This window comes from Rhinolophus sinicus, linkage group LG02 (genome assembly GCF_036562045.2).
Source record: "Rhinolophus sinicus isolate RSC01 linkage group LG02, ASM3656204v1, whole genome shotgun sequence".
Lineage (NCBI taxonomy): Eukaryota > Metazoa > Chordata > Mammalia > Chiroptera > Rhinolophidae > Rhinolophus > Rhinolophus sinicus.
In genome coordinates this window covers 58412787-58431900 of record NC_133752.1, presented here as the reverse complement: position 1 = coordinate 58431900, position 19114 = coordinate 58412787, and the positions used below count along the sequence as shown (strand labels likewise).

The window sequence follows — 19114 nt, the reverse complement described above, 5'->3', positions numbered from 1 at the left end:
CCGGTTTGGTATTTTTTGGTTTTCCTAAACAAAAGTCATCTATCTGGATGCAACTAAAGGACGTCCTCACAGAATCCTAGTGCCAACCAACAGGTTGAATTATACGCTAGCTAATTGAAAATTGGGAGGGGTTCTATTTTTCCAGTTTGAATTTATTTGTCAAATACAGAATGGTAAGGTTGAATGCAAGACATTTTTTTTTCTGACCTGTGGATCTTGTGCAATTTATATGCAGCAGATTTGAAATGAGTGGTGATTTGTGTACTTTCCTTTAGGCCACCACACCATCTATATTGGGGTCCATGTGCCGAAGAGCTACAGGAGAAGGAGACGTCACAAGAGAAAGACAGGGCACAAAGAAAAGAAGGAAAAGGAGAGAATCTCTGAGAATTACTCTGACAAGTCAGATGTGGAAAACGCCGATGAGTCCAGCAGCAGCATCCTCAAGCCGCTCAGTGAGTGCCCTCTGGGTGCTGGGGCCTCTCTCGGCCTCACTCCCACACCCTTGGGAAGGACACTTTTTAGTATCTTGTTGCCAATGGGGAGGGACCCAGTAATGCGGGGAGGGTCTCCTCTAAAGGATAATGTCTACAGAGATGCTTTTGTTGTCCTAACGAGTTGGTCTAGGAGGAGATTTGGTAAAAATTCTGAGTTGGTCAGAAAAGATCTAACAATATTTAGGCATGGTTGTGTGTTCTGTATTTTGATTAGGGAAACAGGGCAGAATATTATAGATGGTATTTAACTACAGTAATCAACAGCAACTGGAAGATTCTTCAATAAGATTTTGGATTATTTCTGCTTAGAAATAGGCTCTATTGAGATAGTAGGTCAAGGTGAGCATTTGATATATATATAATTACGTTTAGATGTACATAGATATAGATATAGATGATACTTACTGGGTTATAGGTGACATTTAACCAGATTGTGGGCCAGTCAATGATTTAAAAAGGAATAATGGAAAAGCATCCCTAAGGCAGAGAAGAATGTAGAATGACACAGCTTTCGAAATGTTGGACATATTAGATATCATACTTTGGATAGAAGTGGTACTGACAACAGAGTAGTGGAAAGTCAGAGAACACCCTTGGATTCAAGTAGTTGGGTGGGCTGTGTGTTTAGGTACATGCGTACATTGTTTTTGATGTGGAGAATATTTGGCTCTCTGAGTAACTGTGTCTGAAGTGAGAATGAGTATGTGCAGTAGAAGGGAGAAGCAGTAGAAACACGTGCCGACTTTGGGAGATTCCCCAACACCCGTTACATAGTGACAGCTTTTCATGTTGGCAGAGCTCTGTACATTCTTCATCTTTTTGCTACAGTTGCAGAAATACGGAACCTGCCATAGAATGCATTGGGGTAGCCCAGATGAAGATCCAGTTCAGTCATTGCAGGTGATGAGAGACCAAATTAGAATTAACAGCTCAGGAGTGTTGAAAAGTGAATTCACAGAGTTAAAGAAGGTGCAAAATGTAGTGATGTGAATCTGTGAATCTTTTATAGTCTCACCATTGGAATTGAGCAGGTGGTTTTGAAACTAGAGAGGTACTATGCTGCGAAGGGCACTACAGATGGACCTCCAAATTAAAGATAAACGATTTGAGGAGAGTTTGGACATGGACCACTAACTTGAAATTTAAAGGTGTTGGAATAAATGTAAGACTTAGAAAGAACCAGAGGGCAGGAGGCAAGGGTTATGTACTTTGCATTGGAATGTTAAGGTAGAGCCTTTCTGAAAGGAATCCTTCACATATTGACTAAAAAAAAAGGGGGTGGAGGGGTCTGTTTCAAGTAAAGTCCTTGAAATGCAGATAAAAAAGGTCACAGTTAATAGTCTGGAAGTACAAAAGATAACATCCCTTTCCAGATAAATTACTACTGTCTATCTTGATTTGCTATCTTTTCCGGCAAGGCTTGAGCCAGAACCAGAGGTGCTCTCCTCAGACTGTATGTATGATCTCTCTGTCTCTCTCATAGTCATCTCTCATCTGCAATTTAAGAACAAGAGTGCATCATCACTATAAATACTAAAAAGGGAGAGACGCTCACCTAGACAATGGGCCAAGGGATTTGAGATGATAATTATGTACCAGCTTTGTAGGAAAGGCAATGGAAACTACTATGGCCTTGATACCAAGTCAGTAATAGGTAATGAATGGATCAGAAAGGTAGTGAGATCGAATGTGTGTCTACCATGGGACTACTGTTGCTTCCTGTGGCATTTGGGGAACAGTTTGAGTACAGCATGTACAATAAACATTCTCTTTTCCCTCAGAGGTCTCCTCCCTGGGGAATACTGCACTGTGGTGTTGTATACTTGCTTCTGGAAGTGATTGTATTGAGAGACCATTGTTAAGGACCAAATTGTTCAGTGATCATAAGGAAATTATTTATAAATTTGCATTTTATAGTTAGTTATTTTCCTGCTAGTCAATAAGGTATGCTGTAATATGCCTTGGACGTATTTGACATGAGTCATCCAATTTGACATGAAGGTTCTCAGAAATTACTGTATATTTTCTCCAGTGGTTATCTTGGAGATTAGATGGATTGGTAGCTGGTTTATCTGGTGCAGTTCTACTTAAAATGTTACATTTGTTACATTCAGATACAGGACATTTAACTATGATTTTGGGGAAGCTACAGGGCCCTGGCACCAACATGACAAAATTCTTACGGGAAAACTCACTGAAATATCTACTTAGTATGTCGTTATTGTTTCTCAAGAACAGCCACACACAGTTTCTGTTACTCTTGGATCTAGGGTTTTGGAGTTAACTTGTGTCTGTAGACATACCATGACCTGTAGAGCAGATTCTAGTATGGGCCTGACATTGTATCAGGTGACGCTTCTTCTGAAAAAGCCCCACATGTAAATGGAGTAACTTAATGAGAATCATCTCTGATTCTTTCCTCGCTATCACCCCCATATGCAATCTATCAGTGACTTTTGTTGAAATACGTCTGAATCTGTCTACTACTGAAAAGTTTGGCCTCCACATTCTGGTTCAGAGAATTGTCATCTCTTGTACAGACAAGTGCAATAGGCTCCACTAGTCAAGTCTTTTTCCAAAAAGACGCAACAGTGATCATCATAAAGTGTAAATTGGGTCATGAAATTCCTCTGCTGAAAAGTTCCTATTGTCCTTAGATTAAAATCTTGATTGGGAATCATGGCCCACAGTGTCTCAACAGTCATGCCCTGTCATTTTCTCCTTGCTAACTTTACTTCAGCCACACTGATTTTTCAGCTCTTTGGTGCCCAAACCTTTTCTGCCTCAGGGCCTTTCCACATGTAACTCTGTCTTTGTGGAATAGTCACCCCATTTTTGTCCCGGTTAGCATTTCTGTTCCTCTATGTTCCAGCTTTAAAATTTTGTCTCTTCTGAGCTGATTTCCTTACTACTCTATCTAATGTGTGTTCTCCAGTGTTATTCTTTCGCAGCTCCATATTTGTTTCCTTCATAATACATGTACCAACTTGTGATTTTGTGAGCCTACAGTTTTGTCTTGTGCTCATGCTAGATTGTAAGCTCCACGAGTGCAGGGATTAGATTTGTTAACTATGTTATGTCTGGCACAGTATTTGGTGCATAGTATATGTTTAATAAATGCTCACTGAAGAGTAGTTGAATGGATTGATTACTACAGAGAAAGACATAAGCATTGCTTTTATTTGTCTAAATATTTCCTACATTACAGATAAAGGTTCAGCTGATTTTCTTGTTTTTAATCCTTGCAAATCATCTTTATACCTCCCTACTCTGCTTTCCTCCCTTGCCATGTAAATCTGATTCTAACTTTTAATTATTTTGCTTTGGAAAATGCCTCATTATTTTAACCATTGCTGCAGTGGTGTTTTGGCCTGGGTAGATGGCTCCCAGGTGTGTTGAACTGCTTGTCATGCACAAGTGATGGAAGAAATTGATCCACTGGGCGCATGGATTCATCATGTACACTTAAAAATGCTCACGACTCCACACAAAACTCGGCCACCTGAGCTTCAGAAGCCTTATTAAAGAGGCATGGAATTGAATACTGAAGGGCATTTGTAAGAAAAAATAAGCCAAATGTCTTCCAGTATTTAGGCACATGAGGAAGATGATATGATTAATGGGTTCGTTTAGCTTATGACACAGATTCATTTTCTTTTCTCCATGGTTTTGGTGTCAAGACAGGGCTTCTAGAGGCTCTTTTTTTTTTCTTTTTTTTTAAGTAGGGTGCAGCTCACAGTGGCCCATGCAGGGATCGAACCGGCAACCTTGGTGTTATCAGCACCATGCTCTAACCAACTGAGCTAACCGGCCACCCTAAGACAGGGCTTCTAAAAAGTGAACGCATGTTTTGGTTCTCACACTTTTGATGCTTTGAGGAAGGAAGCTAGCTAGCTTTATTTTCCCCTCTGAGCTCAGCAGTAACTCCACGTGCTTGCAAAGCTGCTCTTCTTCCCAATGTAGTATTGAGCTGGTGTCCCAACTTGGGACACAGAGAAGGAAACGTGTGACAAGTGTGGTTGGTATATGAGCAGTGGGGAGAGAGGCTGGGGAAGAAAAGTAAAATGGAAGAGCGAGTAGGAGGAAAGACAAGGGAATGAGGAGGTGGTGTGGAGTGGGTGGTGGAGAGAAAAGTTAGATTGTGCTCTTTCTTAAAAATAATCCTTTTGCCTCCTCCACGGTGCACTTTTTTCCCCCCTAAGGTAGCAGCTGCCATCCTCTGAGAGTTGCCCAGATAGTGGGTGGGAAGGTGGTCCTTGATGAGATAGGCTCTGGAAACACAGCTTCCCACTAGAGATGGTTTTGGCCTCTATCCTTCTCATTTTGTTAGTGTCCTGGATATTTATGGGGGATTCACAGGCCGCTTTGTGACTGCAGAGACTCTGAAGATGTGTAAATTGTTAGGGAACAGAGCTACAGATGGAACACCCTGTTCAGCATATTGGTCTGAGGTGCGATATATTTCTTGACAAGCTTGAATGTGCATCAGTGCCTGGGGTGCTAACTGCCTTGCTCACGTATGCCTTGCCTGTGGAAGAAGCATCTTGCTAGGTATATGCACACAGACACTCATTCGGTCTGTGGAATCCTTTTTTAGCTCTTTGGCTGTGTATGAGAGCTGATGGATCTATGCTGGTGAGCATTGTTCTGTCAGCCTGGAACAATGGATGCCCGTGGGTGAGCCTATTACATGCAGGAAACTGAAACAGAGAAATGGTTGTAGCTCTTGTTTAGTGCTTCCAGGTAAATGGCCAGAAGAGCTTTTCACAAGAGCCAAGTTTATCTGGACTTTTGTCATTTGACTTACCCTTTTCCCAGTGCATACCCCTGTGCCCTCCCCCTGACCTTACTCTTCTCGGTGCATTTCTGCTTTTTCTTGATTTTTAAATGTTTTCGGTGAAGACCCCTAATTCCCCTAATTCTGATATTATGAAGTAAGATTTCTTTCGTTTTCTTCTTCTTCTTTTTTTCTTTAAATTTTCTGTTATGCCATTTGCATATCCCCCAAATAAATCTGTATGCAGGAGAGAAGGGAATCTTTGTAATGTGTGTGAAATGAGGTGGATTCTTTCCCTGTTATGAAACAAAACCAAACACAACACAAAAGAGCTATGTACTGTCTCCTCCATCTTCTTCTCTGTTCTTCGTCTTATATAAGTGGGAGGAAGTACTTTATCTTTAGGTCTGAAACAAAGGCTTTTTATATTGAACAACTGAAAACTTAAAATGTGCCTTTTCAGAAGGGACGCTGCGGTGTCATCTTACTGGAAAGGTAGCATATTATAGTAGGTAGAAGCACATATGCGAGCCATATCGAGTTTGAATTCCAGCTCACACCAGCAGTGTAACCTTGGCAAGATACTCAACATCTCTGTGCTCTAGTTTCCTCATCTGTAAACAAGGGACAATGACTAGGACTTAATTCACAGTGTTCTGAGTAGTAAATGAGCGATGCATCTGGTTAGCAGTAATGGTTAGTAATTATTGTTTTGAGTTCCTGCGAACACATTCTTCAAGCTCATCTTTCCCCATACTTTGTACACAGGTAAGGCCAAAAGCTTCAGACTAAAACTGTAGAGATTAATTCCCTGTGAACGCTAATCACTACTCTTTAAGCTCTTCTGGCCTTTTCTACTACAAATTCCCACTAGTGATTCCTTTGCTTTACTGTCAGGTTGGCTCCTTCCTCCCAACGGCATCTTTGGGAGAAGTAACCCAAATAATAGTGTCTTAACTTGCGGTGGGTATCAGCCTGGCTGCTGGTTGGCAGGTGAAAAGCCCAAGGAAATAAGTCTTTCAGGGGGCAGAGGTGATACCTATTGTTGCTGCACTTTTGTGTAGAATACTGCCACTAGCAAGGGATTGTTTACCAAATGTGCCCTTGAATTTAGTCAACAGTTGGAATTCCCAGTTCTGGGCTCCTGTAAGCAAATGGACTGTTTGCTCTTTCATGAGAAAGACCTCTTTCTGGCTCTTTCGTTGTGTTTCTCAGTGAAATTAATCTGGTTAAGAAGGGCTGTTGGGTGGGACAAGTCAGCAAGTAGAAGGCAGTGCTGTGCAGAAAGAATACATGTTTGGCGTACTTGTGCTTTTCGTGGCACCGGGTTAGCTCAACAATGTTGTATTTTGTGTAGTACAAATAATTCCTCTGTGATGCTGATGAATCCGGGAGGGCTGTGCCGTGGTGCTTCTGTCTTCTTTAGTCGGTTAATGCTATAACTCTCTTCGGGAGCCTTGGATTTCTGAAATGAAGCCCTCTTGTAGTCACCTAGAGGTGCCCTCCAAGGGGCAGTTCTTAGACCATGGAAGGGTGTCACGTCTTGTTGTCTCTGACTGTTCTGTTACAATAGTGATTTCGTGTTATCATACCCTGAGAAGTTATGAATAGTGTGTTTACGTGTGTCATGGGAGAGTTGATGTTGCTGCTATTTATAGTGACTCATTAGTTCAGGAAACCTCAGAGTGTTCCGCTGTGCTCCAGGGGCCGGGGTACTCAAGGCTAAAAAGAGATTGTGATTGGGGGAGAAAATGGGGGGAATCAGAGCAGCGTGTAGAATTTAAGATGTGAAATATACTTTACAGAAGTGAATGGGGTGCAAATAACTGTCTGCCACGGGCATTGCCACCTAAGCAGAAGGCAGGACGTGTCCTATAGTTTGGGGTCAAGTTTATAAGACAAGAATTGTGAGCAGTGAGTGTATTTGTGAATATGTGTGTGATTGTAATGCACTGAAAGAATAAGATATATTGGTAGGGATCTTCTTGAAATGGTATTCTATTTAGGAAATTTCTCTTCGAAGGAAATTATTTTTAAAGGATTATGTGGGTTCTTAATACTGGGGATTTAGACTCAGGGCTTTGCGAGTTCGAACTCGCAAAGCCCTGAGTCTAATGTAGAAGTAGTTAGGATGAGGGACCATCGGGAACCATGGGTATACTCAGTAAATAAATTCCCTGGAATTCTTTCATAAAGTAGGAATGCTGGATTCTTTTAATAACTTTCCTATGGATGGAGAGTGTTACTTGACTTTTCATCACATTTTGATAGCTGTATTGTGAACATGGAGTCCCCATTATCCTGGTTACTTGCATAATAACAATCTCAATCATCCTTGATTATTCCCTATTCTTTTTCTTCCATAGGCAGCCACTCACTGAGTCCTATTGGTTTTTTTTCTTCAAACTGTCTCTTATGTCTGCCCTTTTCTTGAAATCCTAAGGCAATAGCTTATTTGGGTTTTCAGCCTTTAGGTTCTTCCTTGAAACAGAAGGGAGATATTGCAGACAAGGCTCCCAGACATCTAAAATATCACTTCATCCAGTCTTTGTTTAATTAAACAAATAAACAATAAAAAATAAATAAATAAGAAACTTCTAATGCTATTTATTACTTAAAGCAGTTTCCTAACCTGGGGTCCTTAGACATTTAAGAGTGAATTGATGATGTAATGGAGTTTCCTCTACGATTTTCAATATTTTAAGTAGTTTAATGAAAATTATAGGTTTATTGTGTTTTAGCAAGGCCTAAAGGTACATTCATAATGACTTTTCAAGTTTTTGAACTCCTGTGGCAAGTATGATCTACATTGTATATTCTGGTACTGAGACCTGTAATGCTTCAAGTATTGACTTACCTCTCTCATTCAGGTGTGTGTCATCTCTGCAGCAGTACTGTTAGAGCCTCAAGGGCGGGAATAATATCTCATACTTATTTTGAATCATGTTCTGATATTTATACATCCCTTGAATGGATGCATAAATGAAATGTCCAGAAATTACCAATTAGGTTAAAATATTCTGGTCTGTCCATGAAAATAAAAACTGAAAAGAAAAGGTAATGTAATTATTCAGTATTAACAATTACCTTAGTTAAAAAGAAAAAGCTAACCCCCCCAAACCAAATCTTATTTAAATGTGATTAAAATATAGTAGAAATCACCCAAGTCGTGCAATAGGGTGAGTTGAATAACGGTGAAATGAAAAGAGAGAAGGCCAGGAAAAGCAATTTTTTCCTCATGCTATATAGTTCTGCAACTTTGTTTTTCAATAATTAGCGCATAAATAAAATAGAAATTGTCCGCGTTTTCATAACAGAAATAAAGGTGCTACTCTGCATATACTTTTTCTCATGGGAAAATATTAAAATGTGTGAAAATATACAGGTCAATGTAAGAGTGCAAAATATTGTTCAAGATGCATTTCTCTAAAGAACCATATAGCATGCTTTAGTTGGAATAATCCTGCCTTTGCTTATCACTTTTTATTTAGGATTAATATTCCAGTGGGGTGAGTGAGGATTATATCAGATAGGCTACTCATGACAGTGAGATTCTTAATTACTGAGTGTGTCACCTATGCTGTTTGTGGAGTGTCTCACATAGAGACTTTGAGAATTGTTTACGCTCAGCCATTAAAAAAAGGAAAGAAAAGAAAAGAAAGGAAAAGAAATCTCAACATTTGCAACAACATGGATGGACCTAGAGGGTTTTACCCTAAGTGAAACAATTCAAACAGAGAAAGACAAATACCGTATGATCTCACTTGTATGTGGAAGCTAAAGAAAAACAACAACAAAAACAAAGCAGAAACAGACTCATAGATACAGAGAACAAACTCATAGTTACCAGATAGGAGAGGGTTTGGAGAGGAGGGTGGAAAAGATGAAGGGATTAAGAAGTATAAATTGGCAGTTACAGAATAGTCATGGGGATGTAAAGTATAGCATGGGAAATAGAGTCAATAATATTGTAATAACTATGTATGGTGCCAGGTGGGTACTAGATTTACCAGGGAGATCACTTTTCTACGTTATATAAATGTCTAACCACTATGCTATACACCTGACACTAATATAACATCGAATGTCAACTAATTGAAAAAAAATGTTATTTCCAAAAAAAGAATTGTTTATATATGTGTATTATGGATAAATAGATTAATCCATGTTGCTGCAGGGATGAACGTTTGTATTAGGTTGGTGCAAAAGTAACTGTGGTTTAAAAGGTTAAAAGTAATTGCAAAAACTGTAATTTCTTTTGCACCAACCTAAAAATACATCCTTCTCAGAATTAGGATTTAATGATTTTGAAACAAAAACGTTCTTGAATTTTTCAATTCTTTTGCTCTTTGCCAATTAAGCAGAATTCCATTTTTTTTTTCAAAAGCAGGATGCACTCTATACCCTTAGAAGCCACTTCTGGTAGTGGTGTTATTGTGATCCAGCAATTTGTATTAAAATTATCTTTTGTCAGTTACTCACATTTTATCACAAAGGCCACAAGAGAAAGCAATTCTATTTAATTGATTCTGCTTCATTTATGAGGCTTTGGGAAGGAATAACTTAGGTGTAATGGAAAATGTGACTTCTGAATGCAAATTTACAATAAACATGTGGACCATATAGCTGGCTGTGTTGGTTCAAAACCAATGTTGTTTTGAGCAGAAAATAGAGGGTGATTTCTGTACCCAAGGCATGGGAATAGCAATTTCTATAACTAGAAATTCACTGCAGATTCACCCAATGTTCAGAACACTTGCTTGAACAACTATAAAATTCTGCTATGTCAATTCTTGGTCTAACTCTACTTTGTTACTTTTTGTGAAAATGCTGAACTCCCAAAGAGAAACCAAAAAGCAAACAAGCAAAAAATTTCAGAAAGATTTTTGGATTATTTTTAATTGATGTCCACATCCAGAAACAGCTAATACTCTCCTTTGTTCCTCCAATTTTTAAATACAGATTTTGAGCTAAAGATAATCTGGTTAAGAAAGACTGAAGGCAGATAACTCGTATTCCACTGGCTATTTCATTTCTATTAAGTGTTAATCAAAGTTTTTGAAAAGTATGTGTGATAAGTTTGGCTTGAGGAAACTTCTGAGTTATTATTTGCATTCTCAGAACAGATTTGGAAGGTTTATAGATCTTTTTCTCCCAATGAAACTGACTGGAAATCTGCATGCTTCATTCTTTAAGCTCCATTTATTTGATTATTTATAATTCTTTCTGACATTTGTGTAAACATCTAACTGGTGAATATAATGGGACAAGTTTGAAGATCTTCTTTGCATACTTTTGTATACAGGCGGAAGTGGCAGAAATGCTTTTCTTGTCTGACAGGTTGGGAAGGATGTACTCTCTTTAAGAGTGGGAGTGGGGAACTTTTATTTTAATAGAAGGCTCATCTTAGTTTAGATGAAAATGAAACCAGTCAAGGGCAATGTATAAGAAAAACCAACCTAGAGAATGTGTTTATTTTTTAATAACAATTGAGTTAAAAAAAATGTCATTGGTTCTGTGTTTTGGCCAGTCCTGGCGATAGAGGGAGAAAGTGCATGAATGACACTGAAGGGAAGAGAGGAGATGACAAATTCTGAGAAAGAGGACGTGGAGGAACCCTGACTGTCAAGAAAAACGATAAAACCAAAGAAGAACAGAACAGTTACTGGGAGAGTGACAAAGGCTAAGACATCTCCCCTCAAAATAGAGCCCCATTACTTAGCAGGACCAAGTCTCTTTATGTGCTCTCCTCAAACCATTACCTGCCTTACTGTAATTCCCTAGGAATAGCTTTTTTTTTGCACCATGATTATGAAATGATTAGCTTCCTTTCATTCTTATATTTATCTTTTTGTATTGGTTTTAGAATCATCTCTATAAGATGTTCTTCCTTAAGGAACTTGGGCTTTGCCTTATAGCTATACTAGTCCTTCTCTTAATACTTGCTAGTTCTTGTTTGCTTGTTTTGTTTTGTTTTTTGTGGGTTTTTTTTGATGCCAGAACACCATAATATAAATAACCTTAGCATTCTAAAAAGTAATTTTAAATAGTCTCTAGTCTTCTAGCAGGTCATTAAATATAATTCAGCAATTCAATATATACTCCTTATATGAGAATGCTCCCCAGGATTTGTTCAGCCATCAGACAAAGCTGGAGGAAGGTACTTATTTTCTGCAGAGGATACCCTGAGTGTCCACACCAAATCCAAGACTGGCTCCTTAGAAGTCTGCCTGATGACAGTGGAAATTCAGAGTGATTCAATGGGATTTTTTTTGGAAGACAGCTGGACTAGGGGAATTTTTGTAAGCAATGAACCATTCTTTAATTGAAACCATTGGATGTGGTTAGTAGTTGATTTTAAAAAACACCATGTGTTAGTTAATTCCTATATACTGTGACAATCATAGTTTAATCAAAAGCTGCTTGTGACATTTCTGTTTAGAGTTCATAGAAGAGTGGCTTGCTTCCTTGAAATCCTGAACTCTGTGCCAAATGCCAGCACATTCACAGTTATAGTTTGGATTTTAGGCGATTGTGCAACTTTTTGAGTACTTTCACTAATTTTGTCACTTTCACTAATTTGTCATATTCGGAAATTGAATAATATTTTCCCAGCCCTTTGTTTGGTAACAGTGACTTTTACTCCTTTCTCCATAGTTCCCCTGAGAGGAAATACGTTAATATGACTGTTTTTTTATTCTCCCTTTTTTTGTCCAGAAAGCCAAGCTAATGCATGATCTCACTGAGACATGATCTGTTTGTATGACCCGTAAGCTTGTCAGCTTGTCATCATCCTTGATGGTACTGGGGCAGGCACCCTTGATGGTACTGGGCCAGGACAACTGGGTAGGACAAGAGGTGTGGCCAGATCCTTGAGTTTTCAATGCAGTGCAGTGCAAGTCAATTCAGTTCTTTTCAGTTCCATTTGATCCAATCCAAGAAATAGTTATGGAGTACTTTTTCTTTTCAGGCACAGTCCTAGGCACTGGGCCTACAGAGATGAAAATTGCATGAAAAAACTGACAGTTTAGTGGTGAAAAATGGCACATATCAGATGTATTTCAGAGAACATGGTAGTTGCTCTAGTGGAGTTAGACGCCAGGTGGTATGAGCACATAAAGGGAACTACCTGAGCTTGGTCGGGGATGGAGGAGAGGGCCTCATACAGGAAGTAGCACTTGAATTGGGCCTCAGAGTAGCAGGTGGATGTCAGGAGGTTGGGGAGGGAGGGCAAAGAACTGGTAGGTTTCACTGTCTCTTTCCCCAGGAATGGGCCAACACAGGTGGTGAGCAAGCTGAGGTACGTCTACCAAAACATCCCTTCCCGTTTAAGAAGGAACGAATATGGTTGTTTTCTTTCTGTGCTGAAACGACCATGAGAGTCCATTTTAGGAGACTGCCTCATATCCATTCCTTTCTTCTTTATACTCAGAATCCCAGGTTTGTTCATGGAAGCAATGTAGCAGCTAAAAATTTCGATTTCCCGGGTTCCCATGTGGCCATGTGACTTAGTCCTGACCAGTAAGATGTAAGCTTACGTGTACTGGGTGGTTCTTGGGAGAAATGTATTGTTTCCTAATGGAAAGGGATAGGTGCTGACACACATTTTAATGGGTATTAGTAAATGAATAGTTTACTTTCATTATTTGCACCATAAAGTTAAAAATTGTCATGTGTTTTTACTTCCAGGAAGTAAGACCTGACACCTCTTAACTTTGTCATTAGTGTTGGTGAGTCTGAGCAGTCCCTTACAGTTTCTAGGTTGGTCTGTTACATGTCTGTCTTTTCTCGCTCTGCTTACAAAGGAGTGTTATAAGAAGTAGTAAGAATGAATCTGTGTATGAGATAACTTGAATTTCATTGATAAAATGTTGCTGATAATAATAGTAATAATAATAATAAATATTTATTGCACACTACTCTAGACTAGGCACTCTGCATGTACCTAAAAAATATAATCTTAGTTTTCCTCATCCAAGGTTTTAGAGGTTACTAGCCTCTTTTTTGGGGTTGAGGACATTGAAACTCACAGAGGTGAGTGACTCACCTGACATGACGTGGTTGGCAGGTGGCATTGCTGGGACACTGGGGTCTCTCTGACTCCAAGCAAAGGCTCTTAACCATTGCACTGAGTGATTATGGAAAAGGTTGGATCAGGCTTTTTCACAGCTTCATGCTAGAGTGAATGAAATTTGGCATCCAAATTCAGTTTGTATTATCGATATTGATTATTTACACCACACTGCACAGTGATAAAGAACTTAAGCAAAATGAGTGAAGAAGCCTTTTCTCTTCTCCCTTGAAATCCTACATGTGTAATAGAAATCTTAGCTTAGAGTCACAAGTCATATTGTGAATCCTCGTATTGCTGATTTTTAAAGTAATCACATTTACTATTTGAGAAGGTACATAAAACAAAATTTAATTAAAGTAGCTGAAACTGACAAGCTGAAATGGGTAGCGTGGGTAGGTTTTGCTAAGCACTGATAGTTTTCCTTTTTGGGTGAAATATCAATAACCTGTTATTTGTCGACTGATACATTTATTTTTTTGTTATTTTTTTAATTTTAAAGTTTTGAAGTTTGGTCAGTTATCTTGTTTGCATATTTTGAAAATATTTTGGTTTCAAGTGAGTTTACTATAAAATGTTACGCAGCTTCCCTGCTCTAGGAAGTCCTTAGTCCTCCAATCTGTTCCTTTGGAACAAATGATGTCATGGTAAAGTTATCCAGTACTGAGAACTCTAGGAAGAATCTCTCAGTAAACCCCAGGATCACATGAGTATCAGGAAGGATGAAATACCTCTTTCATTCATTCATTCATTCATCCAGAATATTTATTGAAGTTCTACTGTGTACCAAGGATGGTGCTAGATGCTTGGGATATGACATGGGAGCAAAATTAAAGGCACTTTATAGGTTACTGGGAGAGGCACTTACCAATCAAATACCCATAATAAATACCCAAATAAATGTTAGATTGCACCTATGTTAAGTGCTATGATGGAGTATGGCCCGTGGTGCTATGAAATCTGGTAATAGAGAGACTTGACCAGATTAGGGAGGTTAGGAGATGACTTCTGAGAAAGTCATACTTGAGTTGAGATCTGAAGTAAGAGAAAGAAAAAATTTGGTGGAGGTTGAGGAGAAGAACACTGCAGGTAAAAAGAAGAGCACAGAACAAGGAAGGTTCTGTGCCAGGAAGAAGCATGGTGAGCATAAGCACTCATGTTTAAGACACGCCGTTAACACTGGTTGATTATGGAGAGGCCTCATTAAGGAAAATTGTATCTAAAAAAATAACTGTTTCCTTGGACTAATATTTGAGAAAATGAAAGTACCAATTTCAGGTTAATAGTCATATAGAATGGTAAATGCACATAGTAAGTTAAAGCATCAATTTTTAAAAATCTGAGTTTAAATAGGACTTTTTGTTTCCCGACTTTGTATTTTTCCCCCCCAGTGCTGTCTTATCTACTGAATTACCTCCAACTTCTGCTTATGTATCATTACCTTTGTTTCTGCAACCATTGTTCTTACTCTATCAGTATTTCAAACCAAGGGTTTGTTTTTCAGCCCTTAATGAGTCTCGGCAAATGCTTCTTGTGTTGGCAGGAGAGATGCATTCCTCCCTTCTCCAGTGGCTCCATGACTGTCTATTTTGATGCAACATTTTAGTGGCCATGAAGATCATCCCCGGAGGATACCAGTTCTACGATTTAGAGTACAGAAGGGAGGAGGGGCAAACCATTCTGCGTGGATGTTTTAGTAGCATTGACTTGAAATCCTGCACATGCCTTTTCTGTCTGTGACTCACATGGTGTAAGGAAGAGGAGGATCGCATGACAGGATCAAGGGCATACAAAACCTCAGCCCTGCTCTGCTTACTCAAAGATTTCCTTCCAGATGACTTTACGTGTATCCCCAGAGTGTGGAATGATATCTTCCCATGACGATTCGTGGTTTTGGTTTGTTATCTTATTCTGTCATAGCTAGGGCAAGAAGAGAAGTTTCTGATGCAAAGGGAGATTTTATTGAGCCAGAAGAATTTTGAAACCTTTGTAGTACGTACATCAGTGTATTTTTTGTTCACTGTCCTTTTGAAGTCTGTGACGAGGAAATACGTGTTTTCTCTAAAAAGAAATCAGAAGAAATCTGAGGAGGGCCTCATTAATTGTAGTGAAATATGTTTTTTATAGTACTTGTCATGTTTTCACACATTGCTTTTCCCTCCTTTGCTCCAAGTTGCGTTTCTCCATCAAACTTTTTTGGATGGCATTGAAAGTTTCCCTGGGCACTTTGTGCACAGTTCAAAGGGCATTCAGAAAGTTGAGTAAGTTGAGTTGACTATATTTTACAAAATATTTTTGTGTTGTGCTGTATAATTTATAGAGGCTTTTATACACAGTATCCAATTGTTCCATAACCCTTGACACAATTAGAGCAAGCATTAGTACCGTTTTAGAAATACAAATCAGAGGTTCCCAAAGGCTAACAACTTCCTGAAGTCACACATCCTGTATTGGAGGAGTCAGGCTTAGGACAAGGTCTTTGGACTCCTGGGCTGGCTCTCTTTATACTGTATCATGAAGCTGTATCACTGGTGTGGCTAGGGATGAAAGTGAGGAGCATTTGATGGGGTGCAATCAAGTTCTGGAGGATTCCATGATTCATTTCTCCAAAGCTTGGTGTATTCAAAATTAGAAAATTACAGCTATGAGTAGTTGTTTTCCACTTGATTGGTCTAAAGTCAACTGAATCCTATAGAAAACTCGTTTAAAAGTGGGTTGCCTTGGAAATGGATGAGCACAGCAGTATAATAGCTTTTACTGTATTTGAAATTCCAGCAGTGTAGGTGACAGTTGGGTCTTTCTGAAGGGTGTGGGCACATTCTGAACGGGCTTTTCCCATTGCTCATCAGCTCAGTCGTCACTGATCTTATTAGAGCAGTCACTCACTTTCACAGACGTCTTTTGAAAATCTTGGTGGTTGTTTATTTTCTGAGTTCAGAACATGTAGAAGTAACTTCCTTTTGGCATATTGCATCCGTTGTCCTTGCCTAGCAGGTAGTGGTGTTAGGAAACACATGCTGACTTGAGTAGGAACATGTCACATTTGTGACTTTACTTTAGACTTAATGAAGGCCTGCCACCTCCATGATTATATTTGATCTCACAACAACCTTGTGAGAAATTTAATGTCTGTTTTAGTGTTCCCTTATTTTACAGATGAAAAAAGCAGGATTTACCAAAATGACACAGTGGTTAAAACCACAGGCTTGAAATCATCGTTTTAGTTCAGCTCTCGGGATGCCTCACTTACCAGCTGTTGATGGTGGGCATGCCTCATGACTGTTCTAAAACTCAGTTCTTATAATCTGTAAAATAATGTGAGAAAGGTATCCATCTTTGGGTTCCTGTGAGGGTTCAATGAGTTCTGAGGCCTTCACACAGCACTGGCAAATAATAAGGATCAGTGTCTATTCATTATTGTTAAGTGACGTGATCACATTCACACGTTAGCAAGGAGTGCGGTTGGGACTTGAACCTCCACCTTCTACCTCATCATCTTTTCAGCATACCGTCCCGCAGCAATTTCCTTTTTTCTCTCTTCCATGAACAGGCAGCTGCTGCATTAACTTATTAATGAGGGGGATGGGTTTTTGGAATAAAAGATTTAGAGATGCTGAGAGAACATTTGAACTCCTGGAATAAAGCCAGCAAATTATTCTAAAAATGGAGAAACACCTACCCTCCCTATTATTAAGAGCTGTTTGGTTCTAGCTCAAATTTAGCTTTTAAAAAATTCCCCCTCGCTGAATTACATTAGCAGTCTATGAGTACTTTGGATGTACCAGTTGATGTGATGTATCTACTGTCATTGGTAGCGCATTAAGGGGAGATGTTGCCTCCCCATATTATAAGCCTCTTTATGAACCACAACCTGTTCCTGGGATGGGGCTGGGATGAGGGGTGCAGCTCACAGGTTCATGACGAACAAAGCATAGTTTCATTTGCAATGTTCTTCTCTAAGCAAATCAGTTTAGATTGGTGGCCAAACAAAAAATTGCCTTGAGATGTTTACTGAATTGGGATTGTCCCTTGAAGTGTTTACATTCATTTCCATTATGCTGCTGCTGTTTTTTCTCAGGGAGTTCTGCTGGAACTTTCTGTGGGGCCTAGCATGGTGGCTGCTTTGGGCGCCCATCACGACACATCTTTCCCATTTGCCTGCAGGGGTCCTCGATGCTGCACCATAGTCTGCGTCTGTGTGCACACTTTCACTTGGGTGACATTCACCTCTTCTCTGATGTAAAAATCATAATACCTGACCTTATATAGCACTTGACAGGTTACAAAGCAGACTTGTATACATAAATGATTCTGAGAGGTGCTCAGAGATTATTATTCCTACTTGACATGAGAAACCTAAGGTCTGAAAGTTTACATGAATTGCCCAGGAAGAGGGGATTATTATGAGAAATACTTAGGCCTTGAGCATCCCAAGTCTGGTACATTTTTCATAATACTTAAATCAGTATTTTCCGCTTGACGGAATGAATTAGTTGATTAGTTAATAGTGTCTCACAGTCTATGAAAGATTTGGGTGTCTTGTAATAATTAAATATGAGAGAAAATAGATGTCAGAACCAGGGAGAACATACAATATGCAGAACTACTAGGACCAATATTGTTACTAGAGGTGAATTTAGTTTGTCTTTGAGCTTCCTGGCAGTCAAGATAAAAAGAGAGACAACTGGTTACATGTTTCTTATCAGGAAAGGAAGAACAAGCTAAAGAGAAGTAAAGATTTTACTAGGATTGTATTCTAAAAGGAATGTTTCATGTGAGGCTTTAGATAAGGGGCAGTAAGAATAATTGAAGATAATGCTCTCAATTAAATTGTATAGCTATGTAATACAGTACTCCTCCCTTTTTTGTGGGACATATGTTCCAAGACCTCCAATGGATGCTTGAAATTGGAGTGTACCAAATCCTATATATACTATGTTTTTTTCTATACATACATACATACATACCTATGCTAAAGTTTAATTTATAAATTAGTCATAGTAAAATAACTATAATAACTAATAGTAAAACAAAACAAGTGTAACATTATACGCTAATAGAAGTTATGTGAATGTGCGCTCTCGTGCGCTTGCTCTCTCTCAAAATATTTTATAGCACTGCTCACCCTTCTTGTGATGATGAGATGCAGTGAAGTGAATAGTGTGGGCATTGAAATGTAGCATTAGGCTATTATAAGGGTTATTTGAACACAAGCACTGCCGGACTACAACAGTTAATCTAATAACTGAGATGACTATCAGGCATGGAACATATACACTGGACAAAGGGATGGTTGATGTCCTGGGCAGGGCAGAGCAGGGCAACATGAGATTTCACCACGTTACTCAGAATGGCACACAATTTAAAATTTGAATTGTTTATTTCTGGAATTTTCCATTTAATATTTCTGGACCGCTGTTGACCATGGGTAACTGAAACCATGAAAAGTGAAACTACAGATAAGGGAGAGGGATTATTGTATCATAAAAATACATTGCAAGGGGGCTAACATTTGTTGGGTGCTATTATGTGGCAGGCACTGTACTTATTTTATTTAATCCCCATAGGCATTTAATTATTACAACTACTTTATAAAGTTATCATTATACCCACTTGATGACAAGGAATGTCAGTCTCAAAGAATTTATATAACTTGCTCTAGATCACATACCTAATAAGGGGTAAACTTGTAACTGGGACCCAGACTTTGATTGTAGAGCCCATGCTGTCTCCACTCCATCATGCTGTTATAATGCTTTGAGGAGGGAA

The 19114-nt window shown here is 39.0% G+C and overlaps 1 protein-coding gene and 1 non-coding gene across 7 annotated transcripts in view; one reads left to right on the top strand and one right to left on the bottom strand.

Annotated features, from left to right (window-relative positions):
- Positions 1 to 19114, top strand: part of SLC4A4 (solute carrier family 4 member 4) — a 343152-nt gene that overhangs the window by 66130 nt on the left and 257908 nt on the right. For all 6 annotated transcript variants that reach the window (XM_019757100.2, XM_074324475.1, XM_019757101.2 and 3 more), the window contains one exon: positions 276 to 455. In XM_019757100.2, the coding sequence (XP_019612659.2) occupies positions 276 to 455 (180 nt within the window). The remainder of the gene's footprint in view (positions 1 to 275; positions 456 to 19114) is intronic.
- TRNAI-GAU (transfer RNA isoleucine (anticodon GAU)) lies at positions 4237 to 4310 on the bottom strand. Its single transcript has one exon. It is a non-coding gene; the product is annotated as a tRNA-Ile (tRNA).